This window comes from Bubalus kerabau, chromosome 2 (assembly GCF_029407905.1).
Source record: "Bubalus kerabau isolate K-KA32 ecotype Philippines breed swamp buffalo chromosome 2, PCC_UOA_SB_1v2, whole genome shotgun sequence".
Lineage (NCBI taxonomy): Eukaryota > Metazoa > Chordata > Mammalia > Artiodactyla > Bovidae > Bubalus > Bubalus kerabau.
Genome location: NC_073625.1, coordinates 194823064 through 194840938, shown reverse-complemented (window position 1 = coordinate 194840938; position 17875 = coordinate 194823064). Strand labels below are relative to the sequence as shown.

General features: G+C 47.7%; 1 protein-coding gene across 1 annotated transcript in view; it reads right to left on the bottom strand.

Moving 5' to 3' along the window:
- The window catches only part of DOP1B (DOP1 leucine zipper like protein B), a 171527-nt gene that overhangs the window by 70471 nt on the left and 83181 nt on the right, over nt 1–17875 (bottom strand). The window contains exons 4-9 of the mRNA XM_055569915.1: nt 15173–15362; nt 13748–13846; nt 13296–13419; nt 10949–11058; nt 7177–7291; nt 1578–1698 (exon numbers count right to left, since the gene is read on the bottom strand). Of these exons, the coding sequence (XP_055425890.1) occupies nt 1578–1698; nt 7177–7291; nt 10949–11058; nt 13296–13419; nt 13748–13846; nt 15173–15362 (759 nt within the window). The remainder of the gene's footprint in view (nt 1–1577; nt 1699–7176; nt 7292–10948; nt 11059–13295; nt 13420–13747; nt 13847–15172; nt 15363–17875) is intronic.

The following is a 17875-nucleotide window of genomic DNA, read 5'->3' as shown; positions in this document are numbered from 1 at the left end:
TAAGTCCAACTGTTGGTAATTACATATTCTACTGGTAAAATAACATAGTACAGCCATTTAGGAGAGAAATTTGGCTAACATTTAAATGCACATCTACAACTCAGGGAATTTATTCTAGGGACTTATGCTATAGAAATCCTTGTACAAGCACACAAAGATGTACACATAAGGGAATTATGAGAACATCATTATAAAATATTGAAAGAGTAGAGACCACCCAAAAGTCATTAAGAGATTGATCGATTAGTCAGGATTTCTTAAGTGACAGCTCTTTACTAAGGACTCTAAAGCAACCATTATCCTCCATAGGAGAAGACTGTAGATCATAACTTGCATTAAAAAAAAATACACAGGCAACTGAACAGCTACTGTAACTTCAGCTTAAAAATAAAAGATAGGCACCTATATACTTATGCATTGAAAGTCTGGAATGTTTTATGTTTTTCTCAGAAGGGCAGTGGGATTATGGATGGTATCTTTTTTTTCTCGATACTTTCAGATATTGGTACATTCTACCATGAACATGTATTACTTTCATATTCAGGAAAACAGTAAACTACTCTCATTCTGTGAGAAAAAAAACAAACACGAAAGACTCTTGGTATACTTACAGTTAATAACCAGAAAAATCCAGTAGATTTCAATTTTCAATACTTGTGTGTGTGTGTGCATTCAGTCGTGTCCAACTCTTTGCAACCCCATGGACTGTAGCCCGCCAGGTTCCTCTATCCCTGGGATTGTCCAGGCAAGAATACTGGAGTGGGTCATCATGCCCTCCTCCAGGGGACCTTCCCCACTCAGGGACTGAACCTGCATCTCCTGCATTGGCAGGCAGGTTCTTTACCACTGAGCCACCTGGGAAGTCCTAAATTTTCAGTAGACCAATGCCAAGTCAGGGAAAAAGGAAATTACATTAAGAATAAAGGAAAAAGGAAGAGGTGGGAGACAGGGGTTCAATTCCTGGGTCAGGAAGATCCCTTGGAGAAGGGCTCGACCACCAACTCCAGTATTCTTGCCTGAAGAACCCCAGGGACAGAGGAGCCTGGTGGGCTGCAGTCCATAGAGGTGCATAGAGTCGGACATGGCTGAAGCAACTTAGCACGCACCCTACCTTGAAAACAACAAAAACAGAACAAGACACAGGGCTGATGGATAACTACACACTGTGCAAGTTATTGACTTGCCTGCCGTCTCCCAAACCCCACTCGCTGTGCCTTCGGGTCCTAGAGCATGAGCCCCTGGGACCCCCCTTGCCCTCTGACTTGTCTCCTGAAGACTCACACCCACCGGCCCCACTTCCTGATCCCACCTCCTGCCTGCCCTCCTCCCGGTAATTCACACTTATACACTAGACCCAGCTGCCTTTGTTGAGCAACTTTTCACACTCTGCCAAAAACACAGTCTGTACGTCCCAGGCTGGGGCAGAGACAAGATCAAACTCCTTGTAACCTTCTCAGCATCCAACAGGGAAAAGTTGATTCAGGCTGACTGATTTAAGAGCAGAAGTTATCTTAAGGAGTGGCTTGTATGCAGCATTAGGGAGGGAGGAAGAGAGAATTTGAAAGCCACACCCCTACCTTATTACCGAACTTCCGCTCTGAGTGTAGCTAAGTTTAAGATCGGAGCCAAGAGCATCTCTGCAGTAAGAATAAAACGCCCGGATGACTTCGAGAAACAAATTCTCAACAACCTGAGGCCCTGCAATTAAAAAGAAAATGGCCAAACAAATGAATGAATGAGTAAATAAGAAATAAAATATCAATATTTTTTTAAAATTCATTTTTAAACCAACAAATGACAAGTGTGTAAAACATATCATGAATAACTCCATATACATAAATAATTTGTATAGTCTTAAATGTATAGAAACTTAACTTTGGTTGTGAAAATCACAACTTTAGTTGGGGGAATAACATCCATGAAGACAGTCATCATTTTTGTTGTTGTTCAGTCACTCAGTCATGTCCGACTCTTTGCGACCCCATGGACTACAGCACACCAGGCTACCCTGTCCTTCACTATCTTCCGGAGTTTACTCAAACTCATGTTCACTGAGTCACTGATGCCAAACAACCATCTCATCCTCTATCGTCCCCTTCTCCTCCTGCCCTCAATCCTTCTCAGCATCGGGGTCTTTTCCAATGAGTAACTGCTTTGCATCAGGTGGCCAAAGTATTGGAGCTTCAGTATCAGATCTTCCAATGAATATTCAGGGTTGATTTCCCTTAAGATTGACTGGTTTGATCTTGCTGTTCAAGAGAACATTTTTGTAGGGCTTACTATGTGCTGGCCACTATTCTGAGCATTCTGTAACTATTAACTTATTTAATCTTTACAACAGCCAAAGAACCAGATATGTAATGAGGTATGCTATCCTGATTATGGATGAGGCGACTGAGGCTGAGTAACTAGCCCAGGTGGATTCTCCCAGGTGGAGGCAAGGGATGAATATTAAGAGCACAGAAACTGCCCAGCCAGAGACAGTCCCTCTACATAAACCCCAACAGAGTAGGGCAATTTCCTATTCTGAGTACTTTTAATGATGAGCTAGAATGACACAAAAGAAATAATCACCAACCCAGAAAAGCTTAAGATGGCACAAGAGAACTGGACCCTGCCAGACAGGCAGGTGGGAAGTGACTGGATATTTCTGCTCCTCGAGCACCAACCAGCAGGCCTCATAGAAGGGCATGGCTTCCCACCCTTGTAACCAGAGGAATGGACACAGCATGAGGCAGAGAAAACACAAGCTCTGTCAACAAAGAATAAGCAAATAATCTGATCTCTTACGCTTCCAAAGGCAAAGGCCCCCTTTTCACAACAAGCCCCAGGTTGTATTTTATCTACAGCGTAAAACTGTGTGTGTGTGCTCAGTCTTGGTGGGTCTTTGTGACCCCCTGGCCTGCCAGGTTCCTCTGATCATGGAATTTTACAGGCACAGATACTGGAGTGGGTTGCCATTTCCTACTCCAGAGGATCTTCCCAACCCAAATGGTTTTTACTAGTGAAGGAAAGTGGTTGACATTCAAGGAGAAATGAGGAATTGGCTAAAGCCTGGTAGCCAAAGCACATATAAGACTGACTGTCTTATGCCTTCCAGTCTACAGTATCTATCCGCGCCTTTGGCCTTCACGTGTGCCTTTCATTGGGAAACTAAAGTATCAGAGAGACAAATTCGACTTCTACTATAACCTGGAGCCCAAGTTAGTTCAACACTCACTTGACCCAGGTCAAGGCCTTGACATAAAACACTCATCCCCAAGGCCGGAGCCTGGAGACACACAAGCCTTGTGCTTTGAATTTGATCAGGAGCAACCAGAGCTGCACCTGTCATGCACCCAAGTTCATCTGTGTTACAGGAGTTAACATCTTGGGGATGGGCCATCCGAGGGTCATCAAGGAGCAACGTTCGACAAACAGAGCTCAGGTTCTGCAGTCAGACAGACTCCAGAGTTTCAGTCCCAGCTCCTGGGTGGGCCCTGGAAAATGACTCAGACTTGCTCCACCCTAGTCTCCCTCTGCAGAATATGTGTAGTCAGAGAAGCTACTCAGGGTTTTTGGAGGTATGATGTATGCATGGATGTATATTAATGATGTGTGTGTTAGTCGCTCAGTCATGTCCAACTCTTTGAGTTGGTCTGTAGCCTGTCAGGCTCCTCTGTCCATGGAATTCTTCAGGCAAGAACACTGGAGTGGGTAGCCATTCCCTTCTTCAGGGGATTTTCCAGACTTAGGGGTCAAACCTGGGTCTTCCGCAGTGCAGGCAGATTCTTTACTGTCTAGCCACCAGGGATGTATGGATGTGAGAGCTGGACCATAAAGAAGGTTGAATGCTGAAGAATTGATGCTTTTGAACTGTGGTATTGGAAAAGACTCTTGAGAGTCCCTTGGACTGCAAGGAGATCCAACCAGTCCATCCTAAAGGAGATCAACCCTGGATATCCATTGGAAGGACTGATGTTGAAGCTCTCTAATACTTCAGCCACCTGATGCAAAGAGCCAACTCACTGGAAAAGACCCTGGTGCAGGGAAAGATTGAAGGCAGGGGGAGAAGGGGTCGACAGAGGATGAGATGGTTGGATGGCATCACTGACTTGGTGGACATGAGTTTGAGCAAGCTCCGGGAGATAGTGAAGGACAGGGAAGCCTGGCGTGCTGCAGTTCATGGGGTCACAAAGAGACACGACTGAGTGACTGAACAAATATTAATGATGCACAAAATGATTGCCCCTCAAATGTCACTGTTATTATTAACAACAAGTAGGACACATTAGGACCGCAGTCTCCCTTCTAACGTGACCAGAAGCCTACGTTTCCCTTTGTTTGCCTAGAGGTTAGCGCCTCCCCGGCTGCATAGATGCCTCACGCCTGTCTCTGAAAGCATCAAAGAAAGGTCCCCGTCCTGACGCCTGATGGAGAGGAACTTCGCTAACACTCTCCACTCCTGTTCTCTGCAAATAGCGCCCGAGCAGCAGGCCACCCTGAGCAGACGGCTCAGAGGATGCCATCTAGACTGAATCCAGGGGAGAAGAAGGGCTTTTCTGGCCGGTGACGCTGTTCAAGGCGTGAGGTGCTGATTTCTCAGGGTGAATGGACACTGGAGAAGTTTATCTTTTTTAAAGCAAGGGAAAGAGAAGGCCACTTTCCTCTTCGACACCCAGAGAACCACAGTGTGTAAAGGGGGAGCCTTCCCGACCCAGAGTCTAGTTTAACCTGAGGCCTGAGACAGCTGGGATCCAGGCGGGGTGTTTACAACCAGCCTCCTATTTACATTTCTTGAGGAAAGGAGGCAGGTGGGCTGGAGGCTGGATATTTACCATCAGCCTCCTGTTTGCATTTCAAAAAAGGAATAACAACAGAAATAGGGTAAAGAGCCAGGCTTCCTTCCTGTTTTAAGATACAGCCGTGGGCGGGGGTGGGGTGGGGGGGGCGGGGCTGATGCTGCACAGGCACAGGAAGCCTCCTTGGGGGGTCAAAAAAGGAGGGGAACCATCCCTTAATAGGTAATGCAAAGCAGCCCTCCTGTTGGCCTTTGGGCTGGAATCCATCTTGGGAAAAAGTTGCACACGCATGTTGGGGAGGGTCCTCGGGCTCTTCGGGTGTGGGAAAAGAAATCAGGTAACTGGCCAAAGGCAAAGACCTGGAGGAACTGCCCTATACAGATGATTTAACCGTCTCTCTGCTGGTCTCCTCACTAGATGGGACACTCACACCCTTTCTCTGCCTTACCAATGGACCTGCCGTGTGCATGCTGTCGTGCCCGATTCTTTATGACCTTCTGGACTGTGGCCCACCAGGCTCCTCTGTCCATGGGATTTCCAGGCAAGAATACTGGAGTGGATTGCCATTTCCTTCTCCAGAGGATCTTCCGGACCCAGGGATCGAACCTCGGTCTCCTGCATCTCCGGCACTGCAGGCGGATTCTTTACCACTGAGCCATTGGGGAGGCCCTATTTCTGCCTTCCTTCCATCTTAACAAACTATTTCTCTGTGTGCTCTCCTACTTGTTGTTCTGAGTCTCTAATAATAAACTTTGAACCTGTTTTTATAGCTTTTGCCTCTTAGACAAATGTATTTTTCAGTGGGGGCAAGGGCCAGTGGAATTTTGCTTCTCGCCTCTAGCCCTTGCTGGACTAGTGGCCAGGATTCCTGGCTTTCATCCAGGATCAGATCAGATCAGATCAGTTGCTCAGTCGTGTCCGACTCTTTGCGACCCCATGAATCGCAGCACACCAGGCCTCCCTGTCCACCACCAACTCCGGGAGTTCACTCAGACTCACGTCCATCGAGTCAGTGATGCCATCCAGCCATCTCATCCTCTGTCGTCCCCTTCTCCTCTTGCCCCCAATCCCTCCCAGCATCAGGGTCTTTTCCAATGAGTCAACTCTTCACATGAGGTGGGCAAAGTACTGGAGTTTCAGCTTCAGCATCATTCCTTCCAAAGAAATCCCAGGGCTGATCTCCTTCAGAATGGACTGGTTGGATCTCCTTGCAGTCCAAGGGACTCTCAAGAGTCTTCTCCAATACCACAGTTCAAGAGCATCAATTCTTCAGCGCTCAGCCTTCTTCACAGTCCAACTCTCACATCCATACATGACCACAGGAAAAACCATAGCCTTGACTAGACGAACCTTTGTTGGCAAAGTAATGTCTCTGCTTTTCAATATGCTATCTAGGTTGGTCATAACTTTCCTTCCAAGGAGTAAGCGTCTTTTAATTTCATGGCTGCAGTCACCATCTGTACCAGGTTCAATTCCTGGGCAGGGGGGTCTAAGATCTTGCTTCAAGTTACCACTCACTGCTGTCTCTCCAAAATCAGACCCTCCTTCATGTGACAGAGGAAAACACTGAGGCCTACACAGCAGAGGGAGCTTGTCTGTACTCCCAAGGCAAAAAGACGGAGGAGGGTCCCCTGTTTTCTTGAGAATACAACCAAAGCCATTTAACTGAAGACACGTTCTCATAAAGTCAGTACTTATGTGCCCTGCAGGCATGTGTGCCAATGAGCATAACAGCTCAAATGTATTTTCCTAAAATAAAAATTCAAGTAATTGTGCAAAAATTTAAGAAGAAACTGCCTGCAAAGGTGAGAGATCCGTGTTCGATCCCTGGGTTGGGAAGATCTCCTGGAGAAGGATATGGCAACCCACTCCAGTATTCTCGCCTGCAGAATCCCATGGACAAAGGAGCCTGGTGGGCTACAGTCCTACTGAACGTGGGATCGCAGAGAGTCGGACACGACCAAAGCGACTTAGCAGCAGCAGCAGTTAGTGAAAACTGAAGCACAGAGCATGACTGAAGTCCCTCAAGATTCTGAAATTCCAAAGAGCAAACTGTATTCTAAACGATGCGGTGGCTTCCCTTGTAGCTCAGTTGGCAAAGAATCCACCGGCAATGCAGGAGACTTGCTGGCAATGCAGGAGACCTGGGTTTGATACGTGGGTCAGGAAGATCCCCTGGAGAAGGCAATGGCAACCCACTCCACTGTTCTTGCCTGGAAAATCCCATGGATGGAGGGGCCTGGCGGGCTGCAGTCCACGGGGTCGCCAGAGTCGGACCGAGTTGGCAACTAAACCACTACCAAACAGTGGGGTGACTGCACCTCTCCGATATTTAACTCCCTCTCAGCAGGGGATCCGCCTTCGGCACGTGTCGGTAGAGCACGTCTAGTGTTACCTATTTCCGGCTTGTCGAGCAGACTGACGAGGATGCGGAAAGGCTTCAGGTACCCGTGGTGGCGCTCCTCTACGTCGGTGTCAGGGAACTTCTGGTGCAGGATCTCAGCCAGACCCTATTGTTTTTTTTTAAAAAAGCCACACATTAGGGTATTATATACAGTATAGTGTTGATGGCTTATGGTGAACGGTGTTGGATTTGGAATCTCCAAAGGAGAGGGTTTTGCTTTGGGACCAGAGACTTGGCTTCAGTCACTCAGAGCAAAAGTTTTATTACAGTGAAAAGTGGACAGAGAAACACTTCTGACATCAGAAGGCGGTGGAGTTTGGTTGGGGCTTTATATACTTTTTCAGTTGCTTACTAACAGTAGAAAGGTCTTACCAGACCCACTTCCACAACATCTTTCTTAAGAAAACAGGATGAGTCAGAAGGTTCTTAAGGAGAAGAAACATGTACTTGAGCAAGATACATTGTTGCTATATAATTATTAGCATCGAGTTTAAGCAAAGGAGAAAAGGAAAGATATTCCCATTTGAATGCAGAGTTCCAAAGGACAGCAAGGAGAGATAAGAAGGCCTTCCTCAGTGATCAATGCAAAGAAATAGAGGAAAACAATAGAATGGGAAAGACTAGAGATCTCTTCAAGAAAATTAGAGACACCAAGGGAACAAACATTTCATGCAAAGATGGGCTTGATAAAGGACAGAAATGATATGGACCTAACAGAAGCAGAAGATATTAAGAGGTGGCAAGAATACACAGAAGAACTGTATAAAAAAGGTCTTCATGACCCAGATAATCATGATGGTGTGATCACTCACTTAAAGCCAGACATCCTGGAATGTGAAGTCAAGTGGGCCTTAGAAAACATCACTATGAACAAAGCTAGTGGAGGTGATGGAATTCCAGTTGAGCTATTTCAAATTCTGAAAGATGATGCAGTGAACGTGCTGCACTCAATATGCCAGCAAATTTGGAAAAATTAGCAGTGGCCCACAGGACTGGAAAAGGTCAGTTTTCACTGCAATCCCAAAGAAAGGCAATGCCAAAGAATGCTCAAACTACTGCACAATTGCACTCATCTCACACGCTAGTAAAGTAATGCTCAAAATTCTCAAAGCCAGGCTTTAGCAATACGTGAACCATGAACTTCCAGATGTTCAAGCTGGTTTTAGAAAAGGCAGAGGAACCAGAGATCAAATTGCCAACATCTGCTGGATCATGGAAAAAGCAAGAGAGTTCCAGAGAAACATCTATTTCTGCTTTATTGACTATGCCAAAGCCTTTGACTGTGTGGATCACAATAAACTGGAAAATTCTGAAAGAGATGGGAATACCAGACCACCTGACCTGCCTCTTGAGAAATCTGTATGCAGGTCAGGAAGTAATAGTTAGAACTGGACATGGAACAACAGACTGGTTCCAAAAAGGAAAAGGAGTACGTCAAGGCTGTATATTGTCACCCTACTTATTTAACTTCTATGCAGAGTACATCATGAGAAATGCTGGGCTGGAAGAAGCACAAGCTGGAAGCAAGATTGCCGGGAGAAATATCAATAACCTCATATATGCAGATGACACCACCCTTATGGTAGAAAATGAAGAGGAACTAAGCCTCTTGATGAAAGTGAAAGAGGAGAGTGAAAAAGTTGGCTTAAAGCTCAACATTCAGAAAACGAAGATCATGGCATCTGGTCCCATCACTTCATGGGAAATAGATGGGGAAACAGTGGAAACAGTGTCAGACTTTATTTTGGGGGGCTCCAAAATCACTGCAGATGGTGACTGCAGCCATGAAATTAAAAGACACTTACTCCTTGGAAGGAAAGTTATGATCAACCTACATAGCATATTCAAAAGCAGAGACATTACTTTGCCAACAAAGGTCCGTCTAGTCAAAGCTATGGTTTTTCCAGTGGTCATGTATGGATGTGAGAGTTGGACTGTGAAGAAAGCTGAGCGCCGAAGAATTGATGTTTTTGAACTGCGGTGTTGGAGAAGACTCTTGAGAGTCCCTTGGACTGCAAGGAGATCCAACCAGTCCATCCTAAAGGAGATCAGTCCTGGGTGTTCATTGGAAGGACTGATGCTGAAGCTGAAAGTCCAATACTTTGGTCACCTGATGCGAAGAGTTGACTCATTGGAAGAGTCTGATGCTGGGAGGGATTGGGGGCAGGAGGAGAAGGGGACGACAGAGGATGAGATGGCTGGATGGCATCACCGACTCAATGGACATGAGTTTGGGTAAACTCCAGGAGTTGGTGATGGACAGGGAGGCCTGGTGTGCTGCAATTCATGGGGTTGCAATGAGTTGGACAGGACTGAGCCACTGAATTGAACTGATAGAGTTTAAGGAAAAACAGACCCTTGAGCAAGATGAGTTGTTTTGTTGTGTAATCATTAGCTCTGGGTTTAAAGAAAGTTAGTCTTAGAAGAGATAGATTGTTGTCATAACAACTCAGAGTTCAAGGGGAAAAAAAAATGTCTTATGTGACTAAGATGAAGGAAGGTAGGAAAAAAAAGGTTTGTCCCTCAAGGTCCTGGACTCCTTATCAGCCTACTTAAGAATCAGCTGTCTCTCAAAAGAGACACAGATGTAAACAACAGACTTTTGGACTCTGTGGGAGAAGGTGAGAGTAGGTGATTTGAGAATAGCATTGAAACATGTATATTACCATATGTGAAACAGATCACCAGTCCGGGTTTGATGCATGAGACAGGGTGCTCAGGGCTGGTGCATTGGGATGACCCAGAGGGATGGGGTGGATAGGGAGGTGGGAGGGGGGTTTAGGATGGGGGACACATGTACACCCGTGGCTGATTCATGTCAATGTATGGTAAAAACCACCACAATATTATAAAGTACTTAGCCTCCAATTAAAAAAAAAAAAGAATCAGCTGTCTCAGAGTGACATCACGGATTGTTCTAGTTGTTAAACATTCTGGGATAGAAGTAAAAGCAGTCACACGGCATGAGATGAGAACCTGTGGCCTTCCACACCATGGGTCTTGCATCCTTGGATTCAGTCGTCCACAGATTGCAAATATTTGGGGGGAAAAAATTCCAGAAAGTTCCCAAAGGCAAAACTTGAGCTTTCCATGCACTGGCAACTACTTATATAGCATATACACTGTGTTCTGCAACATATTTACACAGCATTTATGCCACAAACGGAGAAGGCAATGGCACCCCACTCCAGTACTTTTGCCTAGAAAATCCCATGGACGGAGGAGCCTGGTAGGCTGCAGTCCATGGGGTCACTAGAGTCGGACACGACTAAGCGACTTCACTTTCACTTTTCACTTTCATGCATTGGAGAAGGAAATGGCAACCCACTCCAGTGTTCTTGCCTGGAGAATCCCAGGGACAGGGAAGCCTGGTGGGCTGCCATCTATGGGGTCGCACAGAGTCAGACACGACTGAAGTGACTCAGCAGTAGCAGTATGTCACAAATCATCTAGAGGTGGTATCACAAGTAGAGATGAATTAAGGTACGAGAGAGGATGAGCATATGTTACATGCAAACACCAGGCTGTGTTATATACAAGGGACTTAAGCATCTGTGGATTTTGGTATCCACAGGGTGGGGGTGCGGCAAGGGCTGGAACCACTCCCTGTGGATTCCAGGAGATGACCACACATGGATTTTTCCCAACTTCGTATGAAGGAACGGGCCCCATGTCTACTTCGAGGTCCCAGAAGGAATCTCACTGAAAAACCACAATTAGGAAGGTCCTGATTGGGATCCCCTTTCCAGAAATGCTCCTTTACCTCAACTAAAAGATCCTTGGAGTATTTCTCAAAAAAATACATGGACTGGTCTTCATAAACATTTGAGACTTCAGATTCGGGCACGATGGTATTTCCTTTAATATCTGAACCTGTAAAAGAACAAGAAGCATGAGATGTAAAGAAATTTACACGTTCAGAGTACATCTTATCGTGCAAAGGTCTTATGCTCTGGTATTTCAAAAAATAGAATGCTTCCAACAGAAAATAAAAATCAGATTCAGCAAAAGCAAGTCCTGTCTTTCTGACAGTGGTGTGCCAGGGATCAGACAGGCAGAACTCCATCCCAACAGGCCTCAGTTGAGTTTACCCCAAGAATTCATCCTGACTGTCTTTGACAAGTATGATTATGAGAATCAAACAGAATGACTATCATTTGTGAAAACCGGTGCTTACTTGTACAGCAGTATGAGAAATCAAGGTATTCTCATCTGTACGCCCTCATTTTGAGCTGTGGCTAAGTCTCTAAGTCCTTAGGGCAAGGCACAGCATCTTTCTAAGCAGAGAGTCTGGACTCCTGGGGTCATGGCTTATACAAGTAGAAGCTGTTACTGAGCTTGGGTCCCTGGTCCTCCCTACAGACAAGGTGCTGAGCCCCCCTGGGAGGGAGCTGTGCATTTGACAAAATCATCCTTTTAACAAAAAAATGTTTAAAGAGCCTGTAAATATCCCTCTGGAGATCCTTTGTAAGCTTCCATGCTATGACTTCTGAAAGTTTTATAACTAGGGGAAGAAAGGGTTAAGAGGACTTTCTGACATTGATATGCCAGGTGGCACAGTGGTAAAGAATCCACCTGCCAAGCAGGAGACGTGGGTTTGATCCCTGGGTTGGGAAGATGCCCTGGAGAAGGAAATGGCAACCCACTCCAGTATTCAACCCACTCCAGAATCCCATGGACAGAGGAGGCTAGCGGGCTACAGTCCATGGGGTTGCAAAGAGTCAGACGCTACTGAGCAACTGGGCACCACGAGGGTTAAAAAGAAAAAAAGCTGAGAAGCAGAGGATTTTCAGGCCAGTGAAAACCCTCTAGGTGACACTCTAATGGGAGACGTGTATTGTTATAGACCTTTGTCTAAACCCACAGAATGCACAACACTGAGTGGGAATAAACGGGGAGGAGGGGGCGGGGCTGTGGTGACGACAACGTGTCGGTGTAGGTCCCTCAACTGTGATAAAAGTGCCGCTCTGCTGGGGGATGCTGGTTAGGGGGAGGCCGCGTGCATTTTGGGGAGGAGGCCTAGATGGGAACTCTCCATACCTTCCTCTTAGTTTTGCTGTGACCCTAAAACTGATCTAAAAAAATAAAGCCTTAAAAGAGAAGCTCTGGAGTCGTTTCACAATCACCCTGTTCACCATCTTCTCTTAGGGACATGAACTTGGGAATCTGCAACATTCAGAAAGTGCTACCTTTTAGGCCCTGTGATCTCCTGAACTTGTCCCCATGAAGCCTTTCAACTGACAGTCAAGGGCTCTTTTCCTGCAGGTGCAGAGTCTGTCCACAAAAGAAGTGCGCAGAAACATGAATCAGGGTTCTCGTGCGCTCCCAAAGCCACCCAAAGAAAGTCAAAGTGTGAGTCGCTCAGTCCTGTCTGACTCTTTGCGGCCCCATGGACTGTAGCCCTCCAGGCTCCTCTGTCCAGGGGATTCTCCAGGCAAGAAGCCTGGAGTGGGCAGCCATTCCCTTCTCCAGGGGAATCTTCCTGACCCAGGGATCAAATCCGAGTCATCTGCATTGCAGAAAGATTCCTTACCATCTGAGCCATCAGATGGTAAGTCATCCAAATACCTCCCCAAATGCATCAAAGCCACAGATGTTCCCATCCAGACAAAACCTTCCTTGACCATATTCCCATGTTTCTGGGTTTTCTCACACATACCCTTGTCCCATGAAACTTCTCCACAGCAACAAGCTTCTACCTGAAGAAGGCCTAGCCACCATTATTTTGTGGTCTTTCAAGTTTCTTAAAATTGAATTCAGTTAACATTTTACAAATCTCATTGCTCAGTTGCTTGGTCGTATCCAACTCTTTGCGACCCTATGGATGACTGTAGCCTGCCAGGCTCCTCTGTCCATGGGATTTCCCAGGCAAGAACACTGCAGTGGGTTGCCATTTCTTTCTCCAGAAAATCCCGTCACTTCCCTGTATTTTATGTACTGACTGCAAAATAACCAAAGCTGCGGGCTAGACAGCGGAACTCTGCTGACCAGTTGACAGTTTGGTCTGCGTGCTGTCTTACCACACTGATGACATTCAGAAATGCATCACCAAGATTAGAACTTATTCCCCAAATCAGCACCTTCCCTCTGGCTCTCTAGCCCCTACATACCAAGTAACCACGCGTAAAGCCTTCTGTTCAGAGACATATCCCGTCTCAGGAGGGTCTGAGTGGCAGCTGAGAGGATGCACACGATGTCGGATCTGAGCAGGGGGATGGCTCTCTCGTTGGAATCCTAGGAGGAGGACGGAGGAAACTTTACTGCAAGGTGATGACACGGTAAATTGCTGGCCTTCTGACACGTGGACCCTCTTTAGCAGCCTACAAAGCTTTACCTTAAAGAGGGGGTTCTCAAAAGGGGTGGATTCTTAACACGCTGCCCAGGGGAGAAGCTACTCGATTCTGCTATGGAAACACCACCCGCACAGAAATGAGCTGAACGTGTTTCAGTGGTCGCTGAGCGCCTGCCCTCCCCTCCTGACAAGACGGCTCGGGTCTCTCCCGCCTACCCCACGGCCTCAGGGAAGACCAGCACTGCCCCTGGAAGAACACAGACTGCTCACCAGACAGGTATAAAATGGGAAGAAGAACAGGACAATCTCCAGGTTATTTCTTTGCACCAGCACGTTTGAGTCCAACAGGCACGCACATAAGGACTTTATCTGCAAGGGACAAAACGCCGTGAACATTTCATGCCCAAGACACTGAGCATCATTTGCAGCCATTCTTTTTAATCGTAAAAATGAAAACAACTTTTCCTGGTCATCTTGAAACCACTGTGTTAACGTCACGTGGAACAGAACAACACGGTGTAAATATGGGAAATTTGGTTCTAGCTCCAGACGCTAGGGGGAGCTCTGTGTCATGGGAAAGACGGCACTGTTTGATTTCAGAAGTGGAGAGGCTTGGACCAGATGGCCAGGCTCTAAGACCTCAGATCCTACAATCCCAGAAAGAAACGTTTTTAAGTTCCAACAGGGACCTTTGACTATATTAAAACTCCAATGACATCCAGCCAAACGGACTCCAAACCAATTCAATGAGGATTTTGAGGGCCCTTTCTGAGTACAGATAGATGTTGTACAGCCGCAGCATAGAAAACCAGCCATAAGAAGAGTTTTAACAAAAAGCTGTGAGACGGGAAGAGGAGAGGGCAAGATCTTTCCACCGGGGGCAACAGCGAAGCTTTGTGGGGAAGCTGAGCTTGAAAGACAGGACAGATGCTGAGATGGGAGAGAAGAGATGGGCAGTGAGCACAGGATGAGGGAGGGACCAACTTGAGCAAAGACAGCATCACAGATGTGCCAGGCCAGGAGGGGCAGCAGCTCTGGGAGCGCAGACGGCCGGGAGGGGAGAGTCAGGCCTCTGGGCGACCGGGAGCAGACCGTCAGGACACTCCTGAGGATGGACTTTATCTGCTGGCAGCAGGTAATTTTTCAAAGACAGAAAAGATCTAAGCAAAGCTATGCCTCAGCAAAGTGAAGTCTTGCAGCAACCAAAAAAGCACTGGATGCGAGAGGGAAGAGGTGGGGAGAAATCAGTTAGAAAATTACATGGTGGTCCCAGAACAAGACCGAAGGAGCCGAAGCAGGGAGGTGAAAACGGAGGTAGAGACAAAGCGGTGCTGACGGGGCAGAGAAGGAGGGAGTGTGTCTGTGAGGGTCTCCTCTGTCCTAAGCATCGGACGATGTCCCTTCATCACTCTTTTCCTCGGAGAGCCCAACAGGGAGATCTATTACTTCCACGGTGCAAAGAGGAATGGATTCAGAGCGGTAAGGAATCGCTGCCCACTTTCTTAACGATGAAATCAGCTTTGAACGTTTTCAGTTTGAAGCGAGGTCCACCACTAGGTGGCGGTAGACTGCAAGCCATTAAACAAGTGTTAAGTTGGGGAGAGTTGGTTTGACGCCCCGCCCCAGCCCCGTGCCGCAATCTCCGCCCCCGCTCCGCCCCCACCGGCCGCCCCCTGCCAGGCCCGGGGCACCCACCGTGAGCTGGTAGTCAGTCCCCAGCATGTACTTCTGCTCCCGGCCGGGCGCGCCCCGGTTGATGTGGCCCACCACGAAGAGCGAGGCGGGCAGGCGGATGGACGGGCTGGCCAGGACACTCCCCCAGAGGGCGGCGTAGAAGACCTCCCTGCCGACCACCAGGGACAGCCTCAGGAGCAGCGCGTCCGTCCTAGGACGGGAGAGCACAGCGTCAGGGCGCTAACCAGGGAAATGCCACCTTCCTCATTCTGAGCCGCCGCCGTGCGCCCCTTCAGTGTCTGTCTGCCTGCCAGCTGTCACTGAAAACTGAATTTGCTAGGACAAACGTGTCACCGAGAGGGGCCGCGTCTTGGCCGAGGGACAGCGTCTGACCGGTCGTGTCCCCCTTGGGGCACAGAGATCGGTCTCCACCTCTGGCCTCACCACAGATGTCACCGTGCTTGTGGGAGGCGGGCCCACTCCCCCAAGGAGATAAGCAGACCTGTCTCCCTGTATAAAAGCATGAGGAGTCATTAACGTGTGGAAAAAAACACAACAAAAGCTGACACGACTGATTAAAGACCTAAGTAATGATAAAGACTTCCATAGTGGCTCAGATGGTGAAGAATCCGGCTGCAATGCAGGAGACTTGTGTTCAATCCCTGGGTGGGGAAGATCCCCTGGAGAAGGAAATGGCAACCCACTCCATATTCTTGCCTGGAGAATCCCATGGACACAGGAGCCTGGCAGGCTACAGTCCATGGGGTCACAGAGAGTCAGACACGACTTAGCGACTATCACTCACTCACTCAGTGATAAAGACGTCCCTGACCTGAGCACGGCCACTACGTGCCCAGGGACACTGGACTTCAGAAATACTGGGGACGGTTGTTGCCTGGGCCTCCCACACCATGGCACATTCTAGAAGGTCTGGGGCCATTTTCCTGACACTCTGCCTCCAGCATCTCCACACCCCAGCTCCCACTGCGGGAAGCCCTCCTGTGGACCACCTGCCTGGATTCAGGTCTTATCTTTACCCGGGATGCCGTGACACCGCATCGGCACTTGGACGGACCTCCTCAGAGAGAAGCAGCATTGAGGGGTGTAAGCTTGTTTTTCCACCAACACGGACCGAGGTGGGCCCCTCTCCGCTTGGGGAGCGCCTGTGGCTAGCGGGGCCCTTTCCCTCCAACTGTGAAAACACAGCTTCTGGGCCCAGTGACAGCACTTATCAGTACAGTGGAGGCAGCTCCCCCGTAGGGATTTCACTTGAGGAGGAGGTCTGACTTGAAATCTAAAATGATTCCATCTTTCATATGCTTCCTATTTGCATCCCGGGGGGGGGGGGGGAAAAGGACAAGCCCAGTATAAAGCAGTGGCGTTCTGGAATCAGCAATCCTCTGTCTACTTCTTGGCAGTGGAGCCTGGGACAAATGAAAGCCCTGTGCATGTCATCTCAGCCGTGGCAGAGAAAAGGGGTGAAAATAACGCAAGTTGTGTCTTGAGCAGACACTCATCACGGGTCTGTTCTGCTAGCTGACCCTCCCCAGTTCCCAGATGAGCATCTGACACGTGGCTGGGCCTCCAGAAAACTGTCAGATGAATGCCACTCTCTCCACTTCACTGTGACCCACGCTGTGTGCAGCTTGCTCTTGTTGTTCCACAGCTAAGTCACGTCCGACTCTTTGTGACCCCACTAACCGCAACACACCAGGCCTCCCTGTCCCTCACCGTCTCCCGGAGTTTGCCCAAGTTCAGCTTGCTCATGTATATTTAGACATTTTGTACAAGAAAAGTCTACTACCTTTCAACACCAAAAATTAATTCTGTTTTCCTTAACCCTAGCGCTTTTCGACTCATAAAATATCCGTAGCGAATGACACAGAGAAAAAAAAACAAAATGAAGAAGCATCAGTAACAGCCAAATACTTAGAAGGACACAGAATGGTTTAGTGGCTAAAGGTATTGATCAGCCTTCTATCAGGGCTGAGCCAACAAATAGAGCTTCTCTCTGCCCAGCTCTGAAAACCACCAAAAGCCCTAGTTTGGGGTAGAAGCAGCATTCAGCAGCTGCAGTTGCGGTAAGCTGGGTAGATGGGTCCCTGTGGACACAGTGGACACACAGGATGGTCCTGAGCTAGGAAGAGATTCCCACAGCAGCAGATTAATCCAGGAAGCCCCCGGAGAGCTCGTCTCTCCAGGGTCCCTATCACACAAGACCAATGCCAAGCTAAAACCCATCACAAACGCTACAGCATGGACACTGCTGTCTCCTGCCCCTTGCTTACAAAAGCGTATCTCCAAAGCACATTTCAGGGAACACTGGCCACGGTAGAGGGGGTTCCACCATCCGAGAGCCTGGGGAATGCCACTTATGCTATCCCTTCTTCAACATTCAGAGAACACTGCCCAGTTTTCTTTATTAAAGAAACGGGCTTCCCTTGTGGCTCAGCTGGTAAAGAACCCACCTGCAATGCAAGAGACCTGGGTTCAAACTCTGGGTTGGGAAGATCCCCTGGAGAAGGAAAGGCTACCCACTCCAGTATTCTGGCCTGGAGAATTCCATGGACTGTACAGTCTCTGGGCTCACCAAGAGTCAGACAAGACTGAAAGACTTTCACATTAAAGAAGCAGTTTAATATAAAAATAAAAATTTTACCTTAAAAATGAATGGATATTAAAAATTTAAATGATGTTACAGGTCAGAAAAACAAGCAGTTATGA